Below are 22,862 nucleotides of genomic sequence, written 5' to 3'. Positions count from 1 at the left end.
TATATATATATATATATATAATTAGACATTTAGCTGAAGAAAAATTTGCTTCAAATTCGTCGAAAAAAATCTAGAATCGATATATCCTTTTCTCTGTGATTTTATTTCTTACTTATCAAATGAGAGAATCAGTCGCGAAAATTCGCACAGTACTGTCTAATCATTAACGAGGCGCCGTTAATGCTTCTTATTAACATCTGTGCTGCAACCGACGATACAAATCAGCCGTCAGTTCATCTTCGACCACCACTCGGTTTACTCGATTCCGCCCGCGACTTTAGACGATTTCTCATCCCGAAATAGCCTCTGAATTATTTCCCGCATTACAGTCGCTCAGAGACTGCTCTGTATCGATTCCTCGAGTGACATTCGTGCCGCGAGTCGTGCCGCAAAAAAATCTATATGCCATCGATCATGACATTAACCTTCATAATGCCTAAATACGCATAAACTGAAATTTAATTAATATCCGAAATGAACTTGTGATAATTTTTGTATAAATTTGTAATAATTTCTTTTAGTTGGTGTCATGTTCAAGTCGCGGCGAATTTTTTCCTGATTTCACGGTATAATGAATAGAGAATACATTATTTAAAAAAAGAATTTACTTATATTTACGAGCTATGTAGAAATAATAAAGTGAAAAACGAGCAAAATTAAGAGTGTCAATAACAAAAATAATTTATTGTACAACAAAAAGTTCAGATTGTTAGGAACAACTGTTTCTTGTTGTAATAAATTATTTTTAAATCACGTACACTTTAATTTCGGTTTTGGCTTTATTATTTTCACAGTGCTTTGCAAAATATGAGTCTTTTTAAAATTTTATTTTCAATTACATAAGAATATTGCTTAGACAATATATATTTTTTTTAATTTTACTGCCGCAATGTTTCTTTCTGGTCGGATGACTCGCGTATATCGTCGGGCGGAATCAGACAGAATCGGTATCGTGACCGATAGCGCATAACGCCTGGACTCATCAAGGCGAGCCGAGAAATTGTTTATATGGTGGGGGCCCCGCACCGGGCGAAATTACTCGCTCTGGGAGTCATAATAAATGCGTTTATGAAACGCTGCTCGGTGAACGTTGTCAGTTGATCGAATCGCGCCGCGCGACGCTGATACATCACGGATGCGTCGTCACCGATTTTTCCGATGACCGCTTGATTCATCTAACTTGCAAATGCGCGAACTTTTTGGTGCGACGTTAATTATCTCGCCCCAGTTTCGCTTTATTAACTACTTCGCCGCATCACACGCTTCGTAATGACCGTGTCCGATTGTCTGCAAGTTACATGTGCAACGAAAAATGAAATTTAAATTTTATGAAATTAAAAAAATAAAGTTAAAATCAGTTGCACTAAAATGGATTTAAGGAAAAGAATCTGATGAAATTTATATATGACGGAAAATGCAATTTTTTTTCTTCAAATAATATTCCTTTAAATAACAGATTATTTACAAAAAACAAGACATAAAAGAAACAAGATCATTTATAAAATAATTTAGATAACAGATTATAAAATAAAATAATTATAATTACAAATTATAAAATCTATTCTATTAATAAAAAGCAATAATAAATTGAATGGACAATGTTCAAAGATTAATTTTATGAGATGTACTGTCAAGAATTAATTTTTTACATTCACATGACATCTCTTGTATATTGTAAGCTCGTAAATTAGACATACCGAACATTGTTCATGCAAGTGCGTTTATTTTTGGATTCCCGAAGAACGTTCGCTAGGGCGAATATGTTCTCGAAAGATAATCAGTGAAAAAAAAGACGATGTCTTCGGAGCCTAAAAGCCTCCGCTTTTTAAAGATCGGAACAGAGTGCCACGAAGAATTTCATGAATTTTCGCCGCGGCATCGTGTGCGTGACGGGCATTGTCCGGGATTAAACCTGCACGTTCCTGAAGAGGTTCCCTACGAATCGATCGCGCGAGTCGTCTACAGTTCTCCGTTGTCTTCGATTCGATATACTTTCAGTGATACCTCTCGCGCAAAATACAGCAGTAGCAAGAATATATCCAAGTTTGAGCGAATTGTTATCGATGACAAAGTAGTGGGAACATCGTGCTAATCTTTTCATTGACTTCAACAGTGTAAATGGAGCAAGGCTAGTTACACTGGGATATTACTAGATGACTATAACTGTATAATCTATGAGAATTCGTGAGAAAAATACAAGAATTGTATCGGAGTTGTTAACATATCGTGGGAAGAATAAGGATTTACATGAGAATTGATACGTTGTGGATTTTATGGAATTATTATTGATGATAGATTTTATTGATAAAAGATAACAGACGTATATATAATAGTATATAATATAAACGTTCTTTTATAATTTTTTAATGCAAATTTATTGTAAATCAATTATAGATGAATTACGATAAACGTGTGTTAAGATTAATTTGTTTATAAAGAATTGTTGCGGAAGATAAAATATATGTTATAAATACATATAAATATATTTCATAATATTTTAAGAAAGTTACTACTAATAATAGTATAGCTTAATAATAATAAAGCTTTCTTTTAAAAATACAATATTTTTTATTTGCTGTAAATATATCAATATGGATTGGTTATCTCTTTGTGTCTGTGGCACAAAGCGCAATTCCATCGATAGAAAGATCAAGAAGGACGGAAAGCGCAAAAAGAATAAGAAATCTAAAAAGAATTCAAAGCAGAAAGGATCATGCAAAGAGTTGCCGTTCATCGTCGACGAGTTTTTGCGCAAATCGCAGGACGAACAAGCAAAAGAAATCGCGGAAAAAGACTGGACTAACGGAGAAATCGTTAATTACTTCAATGATTGCGCGAAAAATCAAATCGCTTCAACCGATCGAATCGATCCATCGGAGGTCAATGGCTCATCGTCTTATCAAATCAGTGATGATCATGAAAGCTTCGAGAAGGATTCTCTTAAGGACTCGAAAACAAATGCGGAATTTGTTCGAGAACTATGTGATATCGATTATTATGACAATGCGATGCTATATTCGAGAAATGCATCGGCAGAAAAACAAGTCAAGTGCATCTCGGATGAGAAAAATCATGATAAAGAGGCGGATTTGGACGAATCCATTCCGAGATCGGTGGTATCCCAAGAACCTGAAGATTCGTCCTGGACGTCGGAAATCGAAAGTAGACAGGATGCGGTCCTGGAATCGAGTTTTGATAAAAAGTTCGATGAAAGAGTTTCATCTAGAATTAATTTTTCTGACGAGAAGCAAGAAAAGTCGAAGACGAGAATCGTTCCAAAGAAAAAAGGGATCAACAGAAACATTCTTCCACCGATCAAAGGAAGATCTCGCGCTGAAACTTGCATAGATAATGAAGAACTGCAAGCCCTTGAAGAGACGAATAAATTTGGTTTTAAGAGAAATTTAAGAGACGCGGCGTCTCATGAACGGAATGAGGTTCAGCGGAAATTGAACTCGTGCAGTTTCGAGGTTCGGCCGTACGAGGATGAAGAAGGAGGTAAAAAAGAAAGAGGTGGAAAAACAACGAAGATTCGGGGCGAGGGATCCATGATACCTAGACTTGCATCCCCACTGCGACAGAGAATGAATTCGATCAAGAACGACAGCGATAAATCAGAGATCATGGAAAACGGTATTGTTACGCGTTAAAAATTATGTACACATAAAATATTTGATAAAATTAGAAATGCAATATCTCAATCCTGATCTTATTAAAAAAATACATTTTGAAAATTATTGTTAAAAGAATACTAATTTTATGAAAAAAATGTGCTGTCATTTTTTCAGTTCAGTTATTGTCGAATTAATCTCTTAGTAATTTATACTTAACTTAAATCTAATTTATTACTACATGATTTGAAGAACTGGAAAATGTATTTAATAATTCAATTATTACATAGAAAGAACGATTTTTCTGAAGTATCTAAAAATTTAGTTAGAAGCTGAAAATAATTTTATTGGATGATCAAAATAATTATGTAGGATGCTCAAATTGATTGTCAAAATTTTTTGTAGTTTACTCATCAAGCTTGAAATTTTTTCATAATAATTTTGATGGTTCAACAAAATTACTTCTAGATTGTATCTACCTAAATTTATATATATATTTCAGCAAAATCGTTTTTTCCACGTAGACATCAAGATTTCAGTCTTGATAGTATTTGGCGTTTTTCTATTTTTGTATTTATTTAATTAAATAAAATGTAAACTATTTAGAGAAGAGAAGATTTAGATTCTATTTAAACGATATACACATAAACTTGCGTAATCATTATAACCGCATTACTGCAGTCCTTATATATTATAATGAATAATTCTTGTTTCAGGTCGTGTTCACTCAGCAGTTGTCTCTGGTATCAATTTAGAGCAGCGCACCGTAACTGTAGAATGGTTCGAGAGAGGAGAAACCAAAGGCAAAGAGGTAAGTCTGTGCACGTTCATAGATTATTCTAATTACTCAGAAATGGAGCAACACAAGTTTGAGTTGGATAGAACCTATGTTTTGAAATCAAATAAAACTAAAATTAACTGATATTAATTAAGATAAATATAAATAATATTTATATTATGAAACGATAAAATATGATTCATTAGTATTTTTTTATTTTTAACAATGTATACATTAAACAGAATATGTAGTTCGAGAATTCCTCTGTTCAAATAATTTGAAAGTATTTTTTCTTAATAGCGACTTTCCCATTTTCGCAGAATTTACTTAAAAACTGTATACAGTTGCCTATGACACATGTTTCCTCGGACACACGTGTCAAGTGATATGTTTTTATCTCATGTTTAATAATTGCACTATGAGCAACTTTCTCTCGCGATTTCGCTGCATTGAACTGCAATATTTCAATTCTCTATATCCGTAGGTCATGGTTATTTGGCTATTTTCAATTCCGCAATGCTTACGCAATGCCACAGGGCTAACGTGCAACTCGCTAACGGGGGCGCGAATCTATTTCTGACAGGCTTGCAAGTCCGCAGATTTACCGTCAGTTAAACCGGTCAGGTCGAACGTGACTTTTGTAAAAAGTCGCGCGATACAAGACTGAGACCCGTGAGAAAGTGAATTTCCGATCGTGAACAAAGTATCATTACTTCACGATTTTATATTTCTTTTTGCAATTTTCTTTCGCGAATTCCGACAACAATTTTGTTTTACATTTCATATATAAATACTAAATGTTGAATTCAAGAGAATAACCCGTTAATTATCCATCCTATGTTAATGCGCTTTTTTTTGAAGATCCTATTCTTCCATAATTACACATTTTAACCGCGGAATTAATTGTGCAAGATTTATTTGTATTAGTACACACAAATGTCCCAGCAAAGTTTTATTCCACGCCGAAAGGTAATTTGCAAATTATGAATATAATTATATATATAATTTTATGTATTTTTATGTAATTTTATTCAAATATTTCTTCTTTTACGTATCGCATAATTTATTAACTTCACTGGTCCCAAAGAAACAGACAATCTCCATAATGTCACTTCTGTTTTGAAATTGATATCGATTGTGCATTAAGTAATAATTAAAAGAAATTGACAATTCAAAATTATTTTGATTTGTATATTTTTTTCAGGTCGAAATCGATGCGATTCTTGCCTTGAATCGCGATCTGAATCAAAAAATGGGACCACGAAACGAGACTATATGTGCGCTGCCGCAAGCAATGAAGATAGGACCACGAGACGATAGTATGTGTGCGCTGCCGCAGGTGATGAACAATCACATGTTGGCGTCCTCAAAAGCAAGGGTACGTATTTGTAGTTAAATTGATTCTTTTCAAAACGCATGGTTGAAACGTCGAATGGTGCGTTCTAGATCATTGTCAAGCGTAGATTCAATTGTCAATTAAATTTTGAAAGATGTAGAAACTGCTCTTCTTCCACATTCTATTCATCTCAGATCTCGGAGATCTCCTAAAAATGAAATTAGCGCACCTGTAGAGAAACGTTAAAAAATTAACGACATGAAAAACGGAAATTGGAGATCTTAATTTTCTCCTTAATTAATCTTTTAAGTTAAAAAAATGTACAAACAGGTTTTAGATTACAGAGGAACTTACTTATCCATTTGACAGATCAGCAGAGTAGCACATGTACTACTATTAGATAAGCCAACTTTCGCGAAAGTCTCGTAATCATTCAGACGTTGATCCATGAATGACGGTGTGCGTGCCACTTTGCGAGTCGAACTCCGCGCGAGTCTTGAAACGTGTCCGCGTAAATTCGCGGTCGATCATCGACTGCCTTGGCAGAATTCTGTTTATCGGTTGCCCAGGCTACGTGAAATAACCTCGCTCCTAATATGGAAAGAATAATCTGATCCCGCGTCTCGTGGCGTTTACACCGCGGTAGACATGTTCCAGTACCTGTACGTCTTTCAGGTAGGAGTCCCCGTCACTCGTAATCGGTCCACAAGCCTTCGAATCCGACGTGACGATGACCGTGGAGTCTGATCTCGTCAGGTCTCCGGCTTCCCCGTCACGTGGAGCCCGCGTCTAAGATAAACAATTGCGACTTCCTCTCCAAAATTTGCATCGTGCGTTTGTTGCTTCTTTCATTCTTGTAGAATTAGACGAAGGCTTTTTGAGATAGCTCCTAAGTTTGTCCTAAACAGTTCGTAGATGGTGTGATTGCATAGTCTTAACTTTCCTTATTAGTAATACTTGTATTTACGTGCAACAATCACCGTGCATTTTATATATATATATATATATATATACACATACATACATATGTATGTATATATATATATATATATATATTGCACAAAGTGTCGTGTACTTTCTATGTAGCAATTTTAAATCGTACGAATTGAAAATTGGAAAATTTATTTTGAATTTATCAAAATCGCTTTTAAAATAACTTGCACTTGTATTTTTATACAAAAAAGAATATATTTATGAAAATTAAAATATTAAGAAAAATATATTTTGATTATTATCAGAAGTGAAGTTAGCCTCTGATTAAAGATTGAAAGGCAATAAAATCAATAAGATTCGAGGACTTGAGGAGCCCAGCAGTACAGGAATTCTGTAACTTTAATTGATAGAACTTTAATCGATATCATTACGCAATTTTTTTTATATAACATCTTATATAATATATAACGATAATATAATACAATCTGACACTGGTTTAGTTTTCATTGAAATCTGCAATTTGCTTTCTGTATTTTGATGTAGATCAAATTTAGAGTATCATTTCCATTAGAAATTGAAATCTTGTGGATTAATGCAGGAACTTCTAAAATGAGCACATTAAGTGCATTTCCACCGACTTGAAATTGATTTTATGTTGTATTAAATGCTTCAGTGGAAACTAGATCACTGTCGAGAGTTACAAAATCCCAATACTGGACCTAAACATCCAATTGGGTTTGTATGTCCAAGGATCCGTTCGTAATTTTAAAATATAATGTAAATTTCTTCAAGAAATTACTAAGCCTGTAAATACATCGATCAACAAAAGGCAAAGTCCGCAGCGTCATTTTCGCTACTAACATGGTAACATCTTTTTTTTCCTCCATGGACGCTGCTCATAATCACGGACCTCGTGTCGACGATGGACCATCGACCACCCCCGGGCAAAACCGATCGATAACAAACCGATCTCTAATACGAAACTCACATCGTCTCGGCCATCACTCATCCGCAAAATTGCCATCTTTCTTGACAACTCTCCCCCTCATCGATTCCCTCGGTGGCTCCATCGACCACGGGTGTAATCGTCTGATTGATTTACGTAAAACTGGTCATGATCGCGATCTGCGGTAAGGAGCCAGACTCCTCGGCTGAGGAGGACGAGGGAGTCGACGAGTCGGAGAACCAAGAGGAGGGCTCCCTCGGACGCCACGGTGGTCACACCACGAGAAACGGCCTCGCATCCGCAACGCTTCCTGTACGAGTCACATCTCGTTTCTCGGTAACGCGCACCAACCTTCCCCCTCATCACCGCAACAACTACAATCACAACACAATGCTCTGCAGCAATAGTCTTTGAACCGTAGTCGCCGAACGAACCTTAGCATCTTCGAGATCGCTCGCTTTTACGATACAAATTTATGATATCTCGCGAGTTTTATTACTTGATTCATAGTGTATGACGAAATTATATGGGAATTATATGATGTATAAATCATTCTTTAGAAAAATTATTTATTTAACTTCACACAAAAGACAATATCCTATGATTACTGTCCATTAGAATCAACATACATATATATCTTTTGTATAATTGGAGAAAGAAAATTGAAGAAAATGATATATTGCAACTTCGTGGTGTTTTATATGTTATGAATGTTTGATGCAAGTGGAAAAGATCATAAAATTTATTATGTCATGATACAAAATAATATTGGAAATATATGTGAAGTTAAATAATTATTTATAAAATGTAATTTGTGAATATTGAATTCTATCCAATTGAGTACACTCTATCTAATATAATATCTATCAACACTAATTATTTATCATTATCATGCTCGCAGCTTTTAAATTATTTATTAACCTTAATGTTATTTAAACCTTTGATGGAAGCTTTCTAATAAAGAAACATAAAAAAATCTTGTTTTCTAAGAGTATGTGAGGTGAATTTGGTTTCTTAAAATTTTTAAATTCTATCTCGGATGACTTCAAAATTACAATATAAAATTAAAAAATAATCTTAATTATCTTTGAATTCGATTTCAGAAAATTTTTGCTATCGCTGAGTTTGAATATAGTCTGAAAATGTATAAATTCAAATAAATATTAATTTCCAATGAAGAAGCTCTAGTGTTATAATTAGTTATTTTTGAAAGTCAATTTGAAAATCAATCAGGAAATCTGTTTGTGTAACATAAATGAGCTTCAAATAAAATGAAACTTGAAGTTACTTAGTTAATTAAAAATTCTATAAAACTAAGTTTTACGAGTTTTAATATATCTAAAAAAAATTCTGTCCTTATTGGATTCGCTATTTTTTTTTACTTTAGATTCGAAAATATTATCCTATAAAAGTTTCATAAAAATCGAATGAGCAATTTATAAAATAAAAGAAGGTGTGACTTCAAATAAGGTCTCCCGTACATAAAGGATTAAATAACTATTTTGAGATGTTATTTTCAAGATTGATAAAAATGATGTGTAGTTTGAATTGCAAAAGATTTTCTTGATCTGCATGAATTTTGGGGATTCAGTGTCTAAAGCTTTTCTTGCACAAAGGTGAAAGGAGCGTTCGCTACCTTTCACCTTTTCTTTATCACAAGTGAAAAATATCAGCTTTTCTCAAAGTGCCCATCCACCAGAGCACCGCTAATCACTAACGTTTCTTTTCACCCATTTCGCACTCGCTTGAATTCGACGGGATCTCGATAGGTTGATATTTCGGCGAGTTAGCTGAACTGGCAACTTAGCGAATATCTAGTAGACGACCAGCGAGAACTTGCCACACGGCATTCTTTCATTTTCGTTCGCGGAAATGCTTAGTTTCGTGAAACGGAATGGAAGATCGCTCAGCGCGATTGCTCTACACCGTGACTGGGTCAAAAACCGTGTCGTTACGTACGGTGATCGATATGTAAAAGGAACGCGCGGGCGTGATTAACGCCCGGATCGATGTGAACCGTTTTCTTATCTCTTGCGTCCTGAACGTGTCTGGCGGAATATATTGGCAAAAAGATGTATTATACACCCGGCTTCGAAGGAAGCACCATTTTATTATTTTTCATTTGCAGCACTTCTTAGATTGTAAGTCGACAAACACTCCTCTCTTCGTTGCACGAAGAAACACCACCAACCTTTTTATTTCAAATTGCTAAACATAATCTGTTTTCTTTATTTTCAGCACTCCACCAGGCCGTCTATTCCAGTGAAAGGTACGTTAACCACGAAGATTCTTTCGATCCTTTGCTATTTCGTTACACTTTGCTAAAGCGGCATCGTTATTGGTGAAATCGTGACGCTTACAATAAATTCCGCGCGTGTGTGGCGATGTCTGTATTTTCGCACTTCGGAAAATTTTCATCATGAAATAGATTTCTTGGCCGCTTTAATTGCGGTGTAACACGTGTTTTAATTATACCGCTAAATAAAACGGATATAGAAATCTAACGAAACCAGACTAATTGCATGCGTTTCGCTTACACGCCGTTCCGCTGATCTTTGTTTGAAAAGGGAGATTTGTGAACGCATGGAATAAATTTCCACATGCTTCTTGATTCACGCGCCGATAAGCGTGAATGACTGTCGAACCTTCAGCGTTCGATAAGTCAATTTCGTTGTGAGACACTACGCCTGGTCGAGTGTATGTACGTCGTCTTTTCACCCAGATAAAATCAAGTAGCAAGGAGCCTTCGCTGCACGTATACGGTTGAGCCGTGACTATCGATATTCATGCGCCGTATGCAAGGCAAGGGCAAGGACCTCGATGGAACCTACAGTACGACGTGGTAGACCAAGCTAAGGGGGTGTATTTTGCTGCTGACCCTCCTCTCTCTAGCATTGTTCGATTTACCTCGGCAGTGCGCACCACCCGGTGGAACGTCGCTCTCGTTTGCCTCTCGCGACGAACGGCTTGGTTAAAAATCGTTGAGATTTCGTGTATGCCGCGTCTATCATGAGATTCGACCCACTCGCCTATTGTTTCCGAAGGAAAAATAAAATCAGTAATTGCGAAAGTACAGACGTCACTGGCGATGACAATCAGATCCTGACGCTTCGAATCGAAGACGATGCCGGTAATGTGGTGGATCTCTTGGAGATTCTGTGATGTCTTTGTTAATATTATTATTATTATTATTATACTATTGAATATATAGATTTTCTTTAAAGTATCGTACTCTTTAGATTAATGAACTCTCACTCCAAAAGAATTAAAATACTACCATTGAAAAAGAATGAAAAATTTGCACTCTTGAATAAGAGTGGCAGATTTTCTTTTTTTTTTTTTAATTCATTCCAAAGAAAAAAATCTCATTCCTTTTTGGGGAATCTTACTCCAAAAAAAAAAAGAGTGAAATTTTGCCACTGTTATTTAAGAGTGCAAATTTATCTTTTTTTTTTTAAATAGTGGCAGTTTTAATTCTTTTGGAGTAAGATTTCACTAAAAAAAATTTAGAGAGTAGTACAAACATTTTTTCGCGTTTACATACGATTATTATATCTTTATAAAATTTTTGTAGTTTAGGTTTTGAGTAAACTGGAATAAAATTGGCTTGAAATTAAATCATCGTTCAGCGCAAAAAAACTTTGAGATATGTACCAATGACTTTTTGTTAAATAGTATAACTGAGCGAAAATGTATGTCTAATAATCTCGCGATTTTATTTTGAATTAAACATAAGTGTAAATCTGAAAGTAAAGGTGATCTCGCACGCTTTACAAAGGAACGGTAAAATGTAATTGCATTTAAAACTTGAAAAATTTTTTGTAATTTTACTAACGTCAGAAACCTAGGTTTTCTTTTTCACTGATATAGTATAGTGATTAGAAATAAAATATCAGATTCGAGGCATCAGCGTGAAAAGAATTGGACGAAAAGATTGAGATAGATCACGCGAGATCAAAGATATAATTTATGTTTTTCTTCTGATTTTAATCTTGACATAGTCAGTTCGATCGCTAAGAGTAAAGAGGACAGTGCGAGCACCATTAATCCTCATACTAATATTTCAGCTGGTTCGAATAGGCAATTGTCACGACCAACGGGTCGACCGACGAACATAATGTCGTCGACCACGTCGGTGAACGGTCACGGCGAATCGGTTTCCGGCCTCACAGGACGCCGGGAACTCGAGAATATACCGCCGACACCGACGACAACCGTCACGCAATGCCTGATGACTCCAGTGCAGAACAGACAACAAAAACAAGCGCAGCAGCAACAGCAACAACAGCAATTGCAACAACAATCCCAGGTAGAGAACGGTCGGGGTAGGCGATCCAATGTCGTCAAGGAGGTCGAGCGATTGAAGAAGAACAGGGAAGAGAGGAGACAACGACAAGCAGAACTTAAGGAGGAAAAGGAAGCGCTAATGAATCTGGATCCAGGCAATCCAAATTGGGAATTCCTTGCCATGATAAGGTTGCTACTGATTCTAAAATATAATATTATTTAAGAAATAATTAATAATTAATAATTAAGGAATCATTTAATATTATATAGAATTATATAAACTCGAATAAATTATTAATCTTTGTGGAATATTTGTAAACTTAATGTTTTGTGATTGATAGGAAATATGATGTATCAACTGTATTGTTTAATTGTATTTATTTGTTTAATTTTTACAGAGAATACCAAAACAGCATAGAATTTAGGCCGTTGCGGGAGACTGACGCCGTGGAAGATCATCAGATCACTGTGTGCGTGAGGAAACGTCCACTTAATAAGAAGGAGCACGTGCGCAAGGAGATCGACGTGATCAGCGTGCCCAGCAAGGATCAGATGGTAGTGCATGAGCCAAAGTCTAAAGTAGATCTCACGAAATATCTTGAGAATCAGATCTTTAGATTTGATTATGCGTTCGATGAAACGTGCAACAACGAGATAGTTTACAAGTATACGGCTAAACCGCTGGTGCAAACGATTTTTGAGGGTGGCATGGCCACGTGCTTCGCGTATGGTCAGACCGGCAGCGGTAAGACTCATACAATGGGAGGTGATTTTAATGGCAAAACACAGGATTGCAAGAAGGGCATTTACGCTATGGTTGCCAAAGACGTGTTCAAATGCCTCAAATTAGCCAAGTATCGGCCCCTGAATCTGGTCATTTCCGCTAGCTTCTTTGAAATCTACTCTGGCAAAGTGTTCGATCTTTTGGCGGACAAAGAGAAATTGAGAGTTCTGGAGGATGGCAAACAACAGGTTCGCTTTATTGAAATAAGAAATTTTAATTGGATCTGATCACTAATTAATCATATGTTTAAATAATCACTATTAATTAAAGTTTATGTCAATTGCTTATGTTCAGTATTACATATTTATTTTTAATTTATTTTGGCACATATATATTGGCTATCTTTCATTATGTATCAGTAAATTCCTAAGTCAATTGGAAATTATTTGATAATGCAATTTGAAATTTTCTTGTGTTTAATAATAGGTGCAAATAGTCGGACTGACGGAGAAGGTTGTAGAAACTTGCGACGAAGTATTAAAGTTAATACAACACGGAAACAGCGCCAGAACGAGCGGTCAGACGAGCGCTAATTCTAATTCTTCGAGATCACACGCGGTATTCCAAATAATAGCGCGTATCCCGGGCACACATAAGGTGCACGGAAAGTTCTCACTCATCGATCTTGCTGGTAATGAAAGGGGTGCTGATACATCGTCTGCTAATAGGCAAACTCGTGAGTAAATATATAATCAATTCTGACAACTGAAATGATTATACTTAATGATCTATGTCTTCTTTCATTTTACTAATGTTACTGAAATTTTTAGGAATGGAAGGTGCAGAGATCAATAAATCTTTATTAGCGTTAAAAGAATGTATACGCGCATTAAGCCGTAAGGGTACGCATTTGCCTTTTAGAGCAAGCAAGCTGACACAAGTATTAAGGGACAGTTTTATTGGTGAAAAATCGAAAACTTGCATGGTAAGTTGTTTCATAGTTATATTATCATGAAATAAAGATGTCAAAAGAAAAATAGGTAATTTATCAGATGTTATTCGTTTATAGATAGCGATGATTAGTCCCGGAATGAGTTCCTGCGAGCATTCCCTAAATACATTGAGATACGCGGATCGAGTGAAAGAATTGGCGGCAACTGATCCTACCGAAATAAAAGCTTCACCGACTGATGATGACCGAGGAATGAAGATCGAGGAACAGGGAAACAATAGTGTATTGTCGGATAGCGATTTAGCGCAGCTTCGATCTCTCAATGTAAGCGATTCTCTACAAACTCATAACAATATATTATAAAATTCAACAATTATAAATCGAATAATATCGAATAGTAATTAAATATTATTCATTAATGTTAAGAAAAATTATGTATCTAAATGTAATGAAAATGATTTACTTCTTCATAGGAAGGTGAACTTTCGCAAGATTTGTACACTTTCCATGAGGCAGTATCAGCTCTGCAAATGCTCGAAGAAGAAGTATTGGATACGCACAAATTGGTCATGGATAATACGACTAAATTCCTTAACGACGCGCACAGTGTGTTCAGCGCGACTCATGAAGTGGATTATGACCAAGAAGGTATGACAAATTTATTTTTGTTTGCATTTTTGTTTACATTTTTCTATTGGTTTTCCGTTTGTTACTGCTTTAATCTCTTACACTATATTGTGCTGGACGGTGCACTTTTGTGAAGAACGTAATACACAATTTCGACGTGTCTCTTCCATGTGTCACAGAAGTATGTCTTCTTTCTTTTCGAGAAAAATTTTCAAATATGAAAAATTATATATTTAATATTTAATGGGGCTTCTAGCATCAGATTTTCGTGGTAAAAATTCACAGACATCATGTGGCGATAAGCATCAAATCTTCTTAAGTGACGATTCATGTTGCTTTTGTTGAGATTATTCCGTCAGTAACTTATAGTAAAAACTTAAAAAGTACGAAACGTTGTACTTGCCGTATCACAGTGCATCGCATTTTATAACAGATACGCGCAGTAAGACTAAGGCAAATTCGATCGTCACGTTAAATCATCACCGGAGAGACAGCAGCCCGGCAAACGCGATGATAGTGATAAGTGACGACACGGACAGCGACACGCAGACTTTAAACACATTGGAAGTAAATACATCCGCGGAGAATTCATTGATGTCTTGCTGGAACAATGAGATGGAGTTCGGAAATAATTTCAGTTCGAATGACATTGAGAAGGACTCGAATGTTCTTCCTCGCACGCCTGTCAGACCCATTATCAAGAAGAAAAGCATGACAACCGGTCAAAATGCTAGAAAGAATTCAATTAAAAGCACGCCTACAGAACGTTCCATTCAAAGATTCAATCAAAGTCAACGGATCAAAGGATCCATTAGTAATAAGAAGAAGAATCAGAAATATCATTGGTCTGGTACATTCCGTATTAAAACAAGCCCTAAAGATACGCATTGTAATACTTATTATTCGCCTCATAAAGATAAACTATACGACGTGAAAAATCAACTAACGAATTATAATTATTACTACGAGGACTTCGCGAAAAAAAAATCTGCGAGTAAAGAAGATATTTTTAACCCGAACAAATTCGACTCTCAAACTATCGACGATTCGTGGGAGAAGTGGACCGACAGCAATGCTAGCTGCCGGTCTTATATTGACATTTGCGTTAATGATTGTAAAAGATGTATTAATTTTAAAGACTACGATATCGATCAAGATAACTGCGGATTGCCGGCAACATTTAATATTTTAAAATGGAGAAATATGACGGATAAAAGCGATAAGAATAAGAACACACATGATGTTGACTCGCGAACAGACAATAGTATTATTTTATATTCTCAACATGATATCAGTAATGTTAATGAGGAAAATAGTAATCTTTGCAATGCCAAAGAATTGGTCGAATCTTCGACTAATGTTAAATCAAATATTAGAAAAACAATTAATCATAAGAAGAACTCTGCTATTCAATTAGATTGCTATAAAATTTGGTATTCTTTGCTATCTTTCTTAAAAAACATTATTTTATTTTTGCTGCTGCCAACAGTATACATTATCTTTTTTATTTATGTACAAAAGAAAGAGGATAAAAAACAGGATAACATATAATTATCTACATAAAACATATGAATTAATTCTTATTGTATATTTTTATATGTGTGTGTTATTCATAGAAAAAAAGGAATGATCAACAAAGAGAATGATAATGAGAGCCGACACAGTTGATTGTGTATAATCTATATATATATAAATCATTAATTACAGACATTTCGATCTTAAAATTGGATCCTCAATATGAATAACAAAAATTATTTACTATATTTATTATTATAACAATGTGACTATACTTGCGTCTTGAGAGCATGTGAGAAATTGAGAGAACTTTCTTACACGGACTTTGATATTTGTTATTCATACATTGAGAATGACCCAATTTAGGGTCAAAATTTACATCTGTAATTGGTAATTAAAACACACACACACACACACACACACACACACACACACACACACACATTTGGATTACACAGGCAACTCTCATTGGTATTATCATTCCCTTTGTTGATTCAATTTTTAGAGCTTTTTAATTTTAATTATTGTGTAAAAAATTTGCTTATGGAATACTACTATAATTTTTTTTATCTTTTTATTTAATTTTAATGAAAATGCATTCCTTCGAATTTAAGCACTTGGCTGTATGCACGATTAAAATGTTACTAATTCTTGTGTGCCATATAGTAATGTTATGTTAAATGTATTTTGATTTTGCAATCGCATTTTATGCAGCACTCGTCGTTTATTCTGTGAAATTAGTTTCTATATTTTAAGATCTTTTTAATTTTAAATAGACGAAATCCACTACAAAATATATGACATATGTATGAACTTATTATAAGTCACGTATTTTATCAATATTACTAGCTTTTACAAAGAAAAAACATGGTTGACTACTAGTTCGGATTATAGTTTATTACAGCATAATGTACAGTTTATTACAGCAAAAGCAAAGTATAATTTTTTAGGTGCCTTATACTTGTACACTTTATATGAAAAAAATCACATTGCATTGTACTTGTAGAAAAAATTTAATATAATATCAGAAAACGTTACAGATTTGAGGCGGAAAAGAACAAAGTTTGAGTCACCCTACCTGAGGAGTTTCTCGTTACGTAGACGTCTTATAGAGAGAAAACTATTTTCCGACGGTACGACAATATTATTCGATTAACAATTCTATAAAAAATAGTTCAGATAAACAGCTTATTTTAATGTACACCATACTAATGATACGCGTCACATTATTTTCTCACTTCGATATCACACGCATTTTAAATATATCCTCAAAAATAATATTTTTTAGCGATTTGGTACCGGGAATTTTATTTGATTTTGCCAATGTAACGTCAGAAATGGATTTTCTTCTCATTTAAAAAATTTAGATTTCTATCGATAATGCAGTATTTATAATGAAGCATCAAAGTCGTTCAATTTTTAAGACAATTGAATCATTTGATCTTTTTTAACTATGTCTATTATTATAGATATATTTAAGGAACAGCAAATTCAAGCCAAATTACTGTAATTCCAATAAAAAATACTGTTCCGTGTACGAATAATTGAATACAAATTGTGTTATAAAGAAGCAATATTTTGCAGCAAGATTTTACAATATTAATATCATACTTCATAAATTTTTTCTTGAAACGCAAACAGATCCTGGAAGGGTAAACTCAACATTTTTCTTTTCTTTTTTATTATTATTACGTATTATTGTATTTTATTAAACATAATGTTATGACAAATGTATTGTTGAGGGAATTATTAAATAATTTTATATATGTATATGTACTGTAGAAATTAAATTTGAATAAGATATGAAATTAACAGTGTTGTATAAACAAAATATGATTAGTATGTATATCTTAGAAGCGTGAACGTATTATTTTATGTATGTACACAAACCGAGTCTTTGTTAATAAATGTTATTTTTGTGGATTATTAAGCTAATGGCAATATCACATTAAGGATGATTATACGAAAACTTTTATACGGAAACAGTTCACAATCTCTGGCTTGTGTGTTCAGCTTAAGCTTCAATTTGTGTAGGGACATCGATATTTAATTGTATTTATATTCACATTTTACAAATAATATTTCAAATCTCTTAATCCTGTAACTTCAGGCGCTTTTGAACTGATTTATAAACAAATACAAGTTAGATATTAATATACAACCCATTAATTTTTATAATTATGCTTTATGAAAAAATAGCGGCTTTTATTTACAATTCTAGTAGTAAATTTGTAAGCTAGATTTAAGCTGTCTTTAGATATTCTGTTATTTCAAATCACTAACGATTGTGTTTTAATTAACATTATAATTCTTGTTTTTCTGGGTTTCATTGCAATATATGTTTACTTTCGCTGAAGCATTAAGACATCACTAAACTTGTTATATGATTATTAAGCTCAGTAATTATGTCTCTGACTGGATGAACTAAAACAGCAATGAAACTATAACAAAATAAATATGTGATTGTTATTTTAAGATGTAAAGCTAAACGATGCTCAAATAAATCAGGGGAAATAGCTCCAGCGTTTACTTGTAATACATCACCTCTATGTATATTCGATTTAATCCTTAACTACGCTAAGCCGATGTATCTAATCATGCTCTTGGGTGCTCTGACGGGTGTGCGTGTTATCTGTTGCAGCATATGCCCAAAAGTGGGAGCAGCTGTTAATACAGCAACGTGACATTCTGAACGCCGCGCTCGACCAAGTCAGCCAGTTCCGCGGGCAGCTGCTACAGGAGGAACAAATCAGCCAGAAGATGACTCGAATGCGCAACATCTCAACGCGGTACAATTAAAAATGTCACCCCTAGCGAACGCAAAAAAAAAGACACAAAAAGTAATTATTTCTCACCGGTGAAAAAAAAGTCCGCTTCTTATGTGTGTATCGACTCTTAATTACAAGCGCGCGCGAAAAGCAGATATGCCATGACACTAGTGCGACAGTCATAGGAACGCAAAATGTAACAAATGTCTTGCCTTCGAAATTGCTACGAAATGTACATCGTCGAGATAGCAAAGAACTCGACTCGTAAATCTCAACCTAGCGATCTTGTATCATATAACGATTCTTCTCGAATGATTCTCCATTGTAAAATGAAAGAATAAGAAAAGAAAATTCCGCAGGAAGGGATATGTAAGCCGAAATATGGCAGGCATAATAACAATAGTTGCTTAAGGATTCACCAGCGAAAAATTAATTATTTGTTTTTACCGCATTAGATATGTTCGTCTCGACAAAAGTCGAAGAACTTTTTTTTAGCCAAGATTTCTAATTGGCCTCTTTTAGTTTCGAACCGTAGGAAATTTTAAGCAAATCCGGAATTTTTCGCAAAGGTAACAAACGAATGCACGTTTAATTTTGGTTCGGGGATCAAAATTTCGTCAGTATGTAATTGCATATTTATCGAAATGAATTCTTACGTGATTTACATATTTTTTGGGCCGCAAAAGAGACCAAAATTTTAAGCCGTCAACGACACATCGATACTCAATTGATTGTACAATTTGTTCGTCATTGAGATGCAACGCACCGCAAATGATAATGCATAAGTTATTACGCCGTCAGATAAACACTCGTTTTTTTTTTTTAGACTGTAGAATGCTAGGTGTATTATTACGAGGGACCCCCAGTGTATTATTGGATAAAGAAAAAAAGCCTTAGTGAACCGATTTGCCGGGATATATCATGGCGATACCTTGTATACTCATTTAACACACGCATACACAAGTGCATGTATACACAACTCTTTCATAAACCAAATAACGACTGATTTCGAGAGGATGAACAAAAAAAAGAATGTAACTCTTAGCTCTTAAGAAACTATCCAGCGGCGCTCATCCGGATATTTAAGTTTTTTAGTATTAATATCGTCGACGGCATCAAACGGTCTTCTTTTTTTCTTACGTTATTAAAAGTATGAAATTAAAATCTTCATTTGATTTATCAACGCATACTCTTGTGTTTTCTTCCTCACTCTATCGAATCGCAATGTTCGCGAAGCGGTCTCAAGCGTTTAACAAGCAGCAAGCTTTAACAAGCTTCATTACGGATACGTCCAACGGAATACCGTATTTTTATCACAATTATAGAGCCACGAATGAAGTTTTAATGTTCCTATTTAATGTCCCTATAGATATATTTCCTTTTTAACCAGAGGAGATTCTTCGATCGATTCTAAGATATAAAGAATTTTAATTCCATCTCGTTTCCATATTTTCTAAGATACATCGCGATAATTGATACCAATATCATGCTAATATTATAATATTATCTGGAATTAATATAAAGATAGAAAACAACTTTCTTTGGCCAAAAAAGGGAAGTAGAGCTGATAATGTTCAGCATTCGTATATAAATTAAACATAGCAATTCTGTTTTTTCTTTGTATTTTACTGCCGATATTTGTTTCTATAATACGCATCTAAAATATTTACCTATCTTGTTATTTGCAGGCCAACTAGTTTTGTCTTATCACAATTTGTTGAAAATCATTGCATTACGATACAAGAAAATATATCGCACTGCAGTCGCACTAGGCAATAGAGAATTAAAAAGATACATAACGTGTATCGCACGTCACACGATTTTATCTCTCTTGAAGATTTTATTCCAAATGCGTTCTTGTATAAATGTAAAATCCTCGTGCGTGTCAGTCTCGCGAGTTAACAATCATTACGTGTGTACGCTCGATTTTGTAAACGTGTAATGTTCTAATGATTTGAGAGAAGTTACTCTCGGTCTTGGAACTAGAGATAAATTAACAAAGTAACAACAATAACGCGCATATAGATGAGAGTAAACGGAGCATCAATCTTTCTGTGTTGACAAGATTTACGATTTTTTATATAAATATATAGAATAGCGCGGAGTTGTAAAGAAATTGTTTGAGATTACTGTTGTATTAAAAAACGAGATAGTCACACATGCCGCTGAAGGCATCCTCTAACTTAACATAGCATACTTATCGAGTATGTAACATTGATCGAAAATTGTGACTACATATTAGCGAGTTGTGCTTCACTTATCGAAAAAATTCATCCCTCGCTACATATCCAACATTTCTGCTAAATATGTGTCGCCTTAATTAACAAACGCTAACGTTTTCGAGCAGTTAGCGGCTGCTGTAGCTCAGCTATACGATATTTCCCCATTGTCGAGATTTTATAATTTAGCTATTCTTCAAGATTATGAAAAAAAAATTCACGTTTCACCACTTCGAATATAGTATTTTTTAATAAATAGTGGCGCGATAGAAAAAGATGAGGCTTAGTAATCGAAAGATGTTATATACTTCTTATTTTTTTATAACTGTATAATTTATGCGAAGGGAGACGAATAAATCAAATATACGACACGTATCCCCCCCTCTCCAAACATCCTTTCCCTATTATATGTCGTATTTAATAGTCGACTTCTAAACTATTCTAATTCGATGTGCACAGAAAAGTTTTGGATACGTATGAAAGATTTCACGTTGTTGCTTTATGAATGAAATAAATCAGATTGAAAAATAAACATTCAATTACGTTCCTCGTCCTAACCAGTATATCTTAAGATTTAAAAAAAAATGGTACGCCAATAGGAAATTAGAGACGTTTTCCAGGAAGAGACAAATAAGACAATGTGACAGATGAATTATTATATCCTTGTCTGCCAATATTAAACAAAGATAAAATTATTCACTATATTACACTGTCTCTTGCTGAAAAGCATCATAATTACACAAAATTTCGTGTCTAGTAAAATTGCATTTTTCTGATTTTTAACACAATCCCATGATACTTGATCTTTGTGTTTGAATTATTAGAAACTGTTCGATTTATTTTATCAATCAGATCTATGTATCGATCTGTGACTTTCTCTAGTGAAAACGTAAAAATTTGTATGATATGTACATATATCATACATAAAATTTGTTTCGTTTTAGTGAAAACGTTACATAATCGATACCTTACACACGTATATGGATTCTGTTCAGAATGGATTCCCCTTAAAATTATTCTGTTTTCTTAGAGAACTTAATAAATATTTAAAGAATAAGTGAACAATTTCGGAATTCATTCCAAATAATAACACTTTATTTATACTTTATTTATACTGATGCAACGAAGGGATCTGGGATGGGTTATAAAATCGCGTAATTGCGAAACGAATTCAGACATTGTACAGATACACAGGTAGGTATTAATTTTATTTCGTACTTGGTAGAGCTGCACGAGACAACGATTATCGGAAATGCATGCGTAGACAGCAGGTGAATGCGTATAAATCAAGCGGATAATTTTTTTATATACCGAATGATACAGCTGATCACGAAGAATTTATCTTTAAAAATTCTTGGCGTCCCGTAAACGTATCATCCTGCAAGACTATCTAAAGATTTCGTCGAGCAATGATGACGAAAAAAATCTTTTATCGGTACGCTCGATCAATGCTGTGTTTGACATGTCTGATCATTTAATTCTTCTTTTTCTACGGTAACAAAGTACGCTCTGTATACGCAAACCTGTTCAACTAAGCCAACCATTTATACTAGGTTTTTTTTCATTAAAAGCCTAATTTCTTATCATGTAACATGTCACATATAACACAAAGATTTTTCTACTATCTCTTCACTACATCATATACATATCCATACACGCTTACATCATGTATGTATATACAACTAAAAATACCGTTCTGTACATAAAATGTCTTTTTTTTTTCATAAAGAAAAGAACGTGCGAAATAAAATGTACTACGCGCCGTGCTTAGCGGCTAACGCGCGTCAACTTCATGTTTTAAACGATAACTACGTCCTATTTTCTGGCGGAGATGGCGACTATACAAAGACAGAGGAAACTCATGTACCTACATCGCTGATAGTCGCGAACACGATGCAGCCACATGAGCGTCTTGAGAAATCGCACAAGGGGGAAAGAAAAAAAATCCGCAGTTATCTTCTCTAACGGTACATAACGTGGAATGGATTCCGAAGAGATGTGCTCTCACGACTAACGAGATTTGATATATTTACAGTCACTGTCGGAATATATCGCGAGCCCGTTTTCAAATCGCACCTTCGCACTTCAATCGCTCATCTATTTATTCTTCACGGCCTTTACATTAATAGACGACTTTTCTATAAAAGAAACCGAGCGCTTCTGTGT

At 34.4% G+C, this 22,862-nt stretch overlaps 1 protein-coding gene across 2 annotated transcripts in view; it reads left to right on the top strand.

Moving 5' to 3' along the window:
* The window catches only part of LOC108689678 (kinesin-like protein KIF2A), a 42,685-nt gene extending 23,021 nt beyond the window's left edge, over positions 1-19,664 (top strand). The window contains exons 1-12 of one of the 2 annotated variants that reach the window (XM_018196548.1): positions 2,592-3,633; positions 4,328-4,422; positions 5,594-5,767; positions 7,794-7,916; positions 9,843-9,873; positions 11,672-12,080; positions 12,290-12,863; positions 13,102-13,351; positions 13,446-13,600; positions 13,685-13,891; positions 14,041-14,215; positions 18,351-19,664. In XM_018196548.1, coding sequence (XP_018052037.1) covers positions 2,592-3,633; positions 4,328-4,422; positions 5,594-5,767; positions 7,794-7,916; positions 9,843-9,873; positions 11,672-12,080; positions 12,290-12,863; positions 13,102-13,351; positions 13,446-13,600; positions 13,685-13,891; positions 14,041-14,215; positions 18,351-18,508 — 3,393 coding nt within the window. In that variant the 3' untranslated portion in view covers positions 18,509-19,664. Of the gene's footprint in view, positions 1-2,591; positions 3,634-4,327; positions 4,423-5,593; positions 5,768-7,793; positions 7,917-9,842; positions 9,874-11,671; positions 12,081-12,289; positions 12,864-13,101; positions 13,352-13,445; positions 13,601-13,684; positions 13,892-14,040; positions 14,216-18,350 lie in introns of those variants that run through there. The other variant, XM_018196549.1, reaches the window with a different exon arrangement.
* Positions 19,665-22,862: the final 3,198 nt, after the last annotated feature.

The sequence above is a fragment of the Atta colombica genome, unplaced genomic scaffold (assembly GCF_001594045.1).
Source record: "Atta colombica isolate Treedump-2 unplaced genomic scaffold, Acol1.0 scaffold274, whole genome shotgun sequence".
Taxonomy (NCBI): Eukaryota; Metazoa; Arthropoda; class Insecta; order Hymenoptera; family Formicidae; genus Atta; species Atta colombica.
Note: the sequence above shows the minus strand (reverse complement) of the source record. Positions and strands in the feature narration are given on the sequence as shown.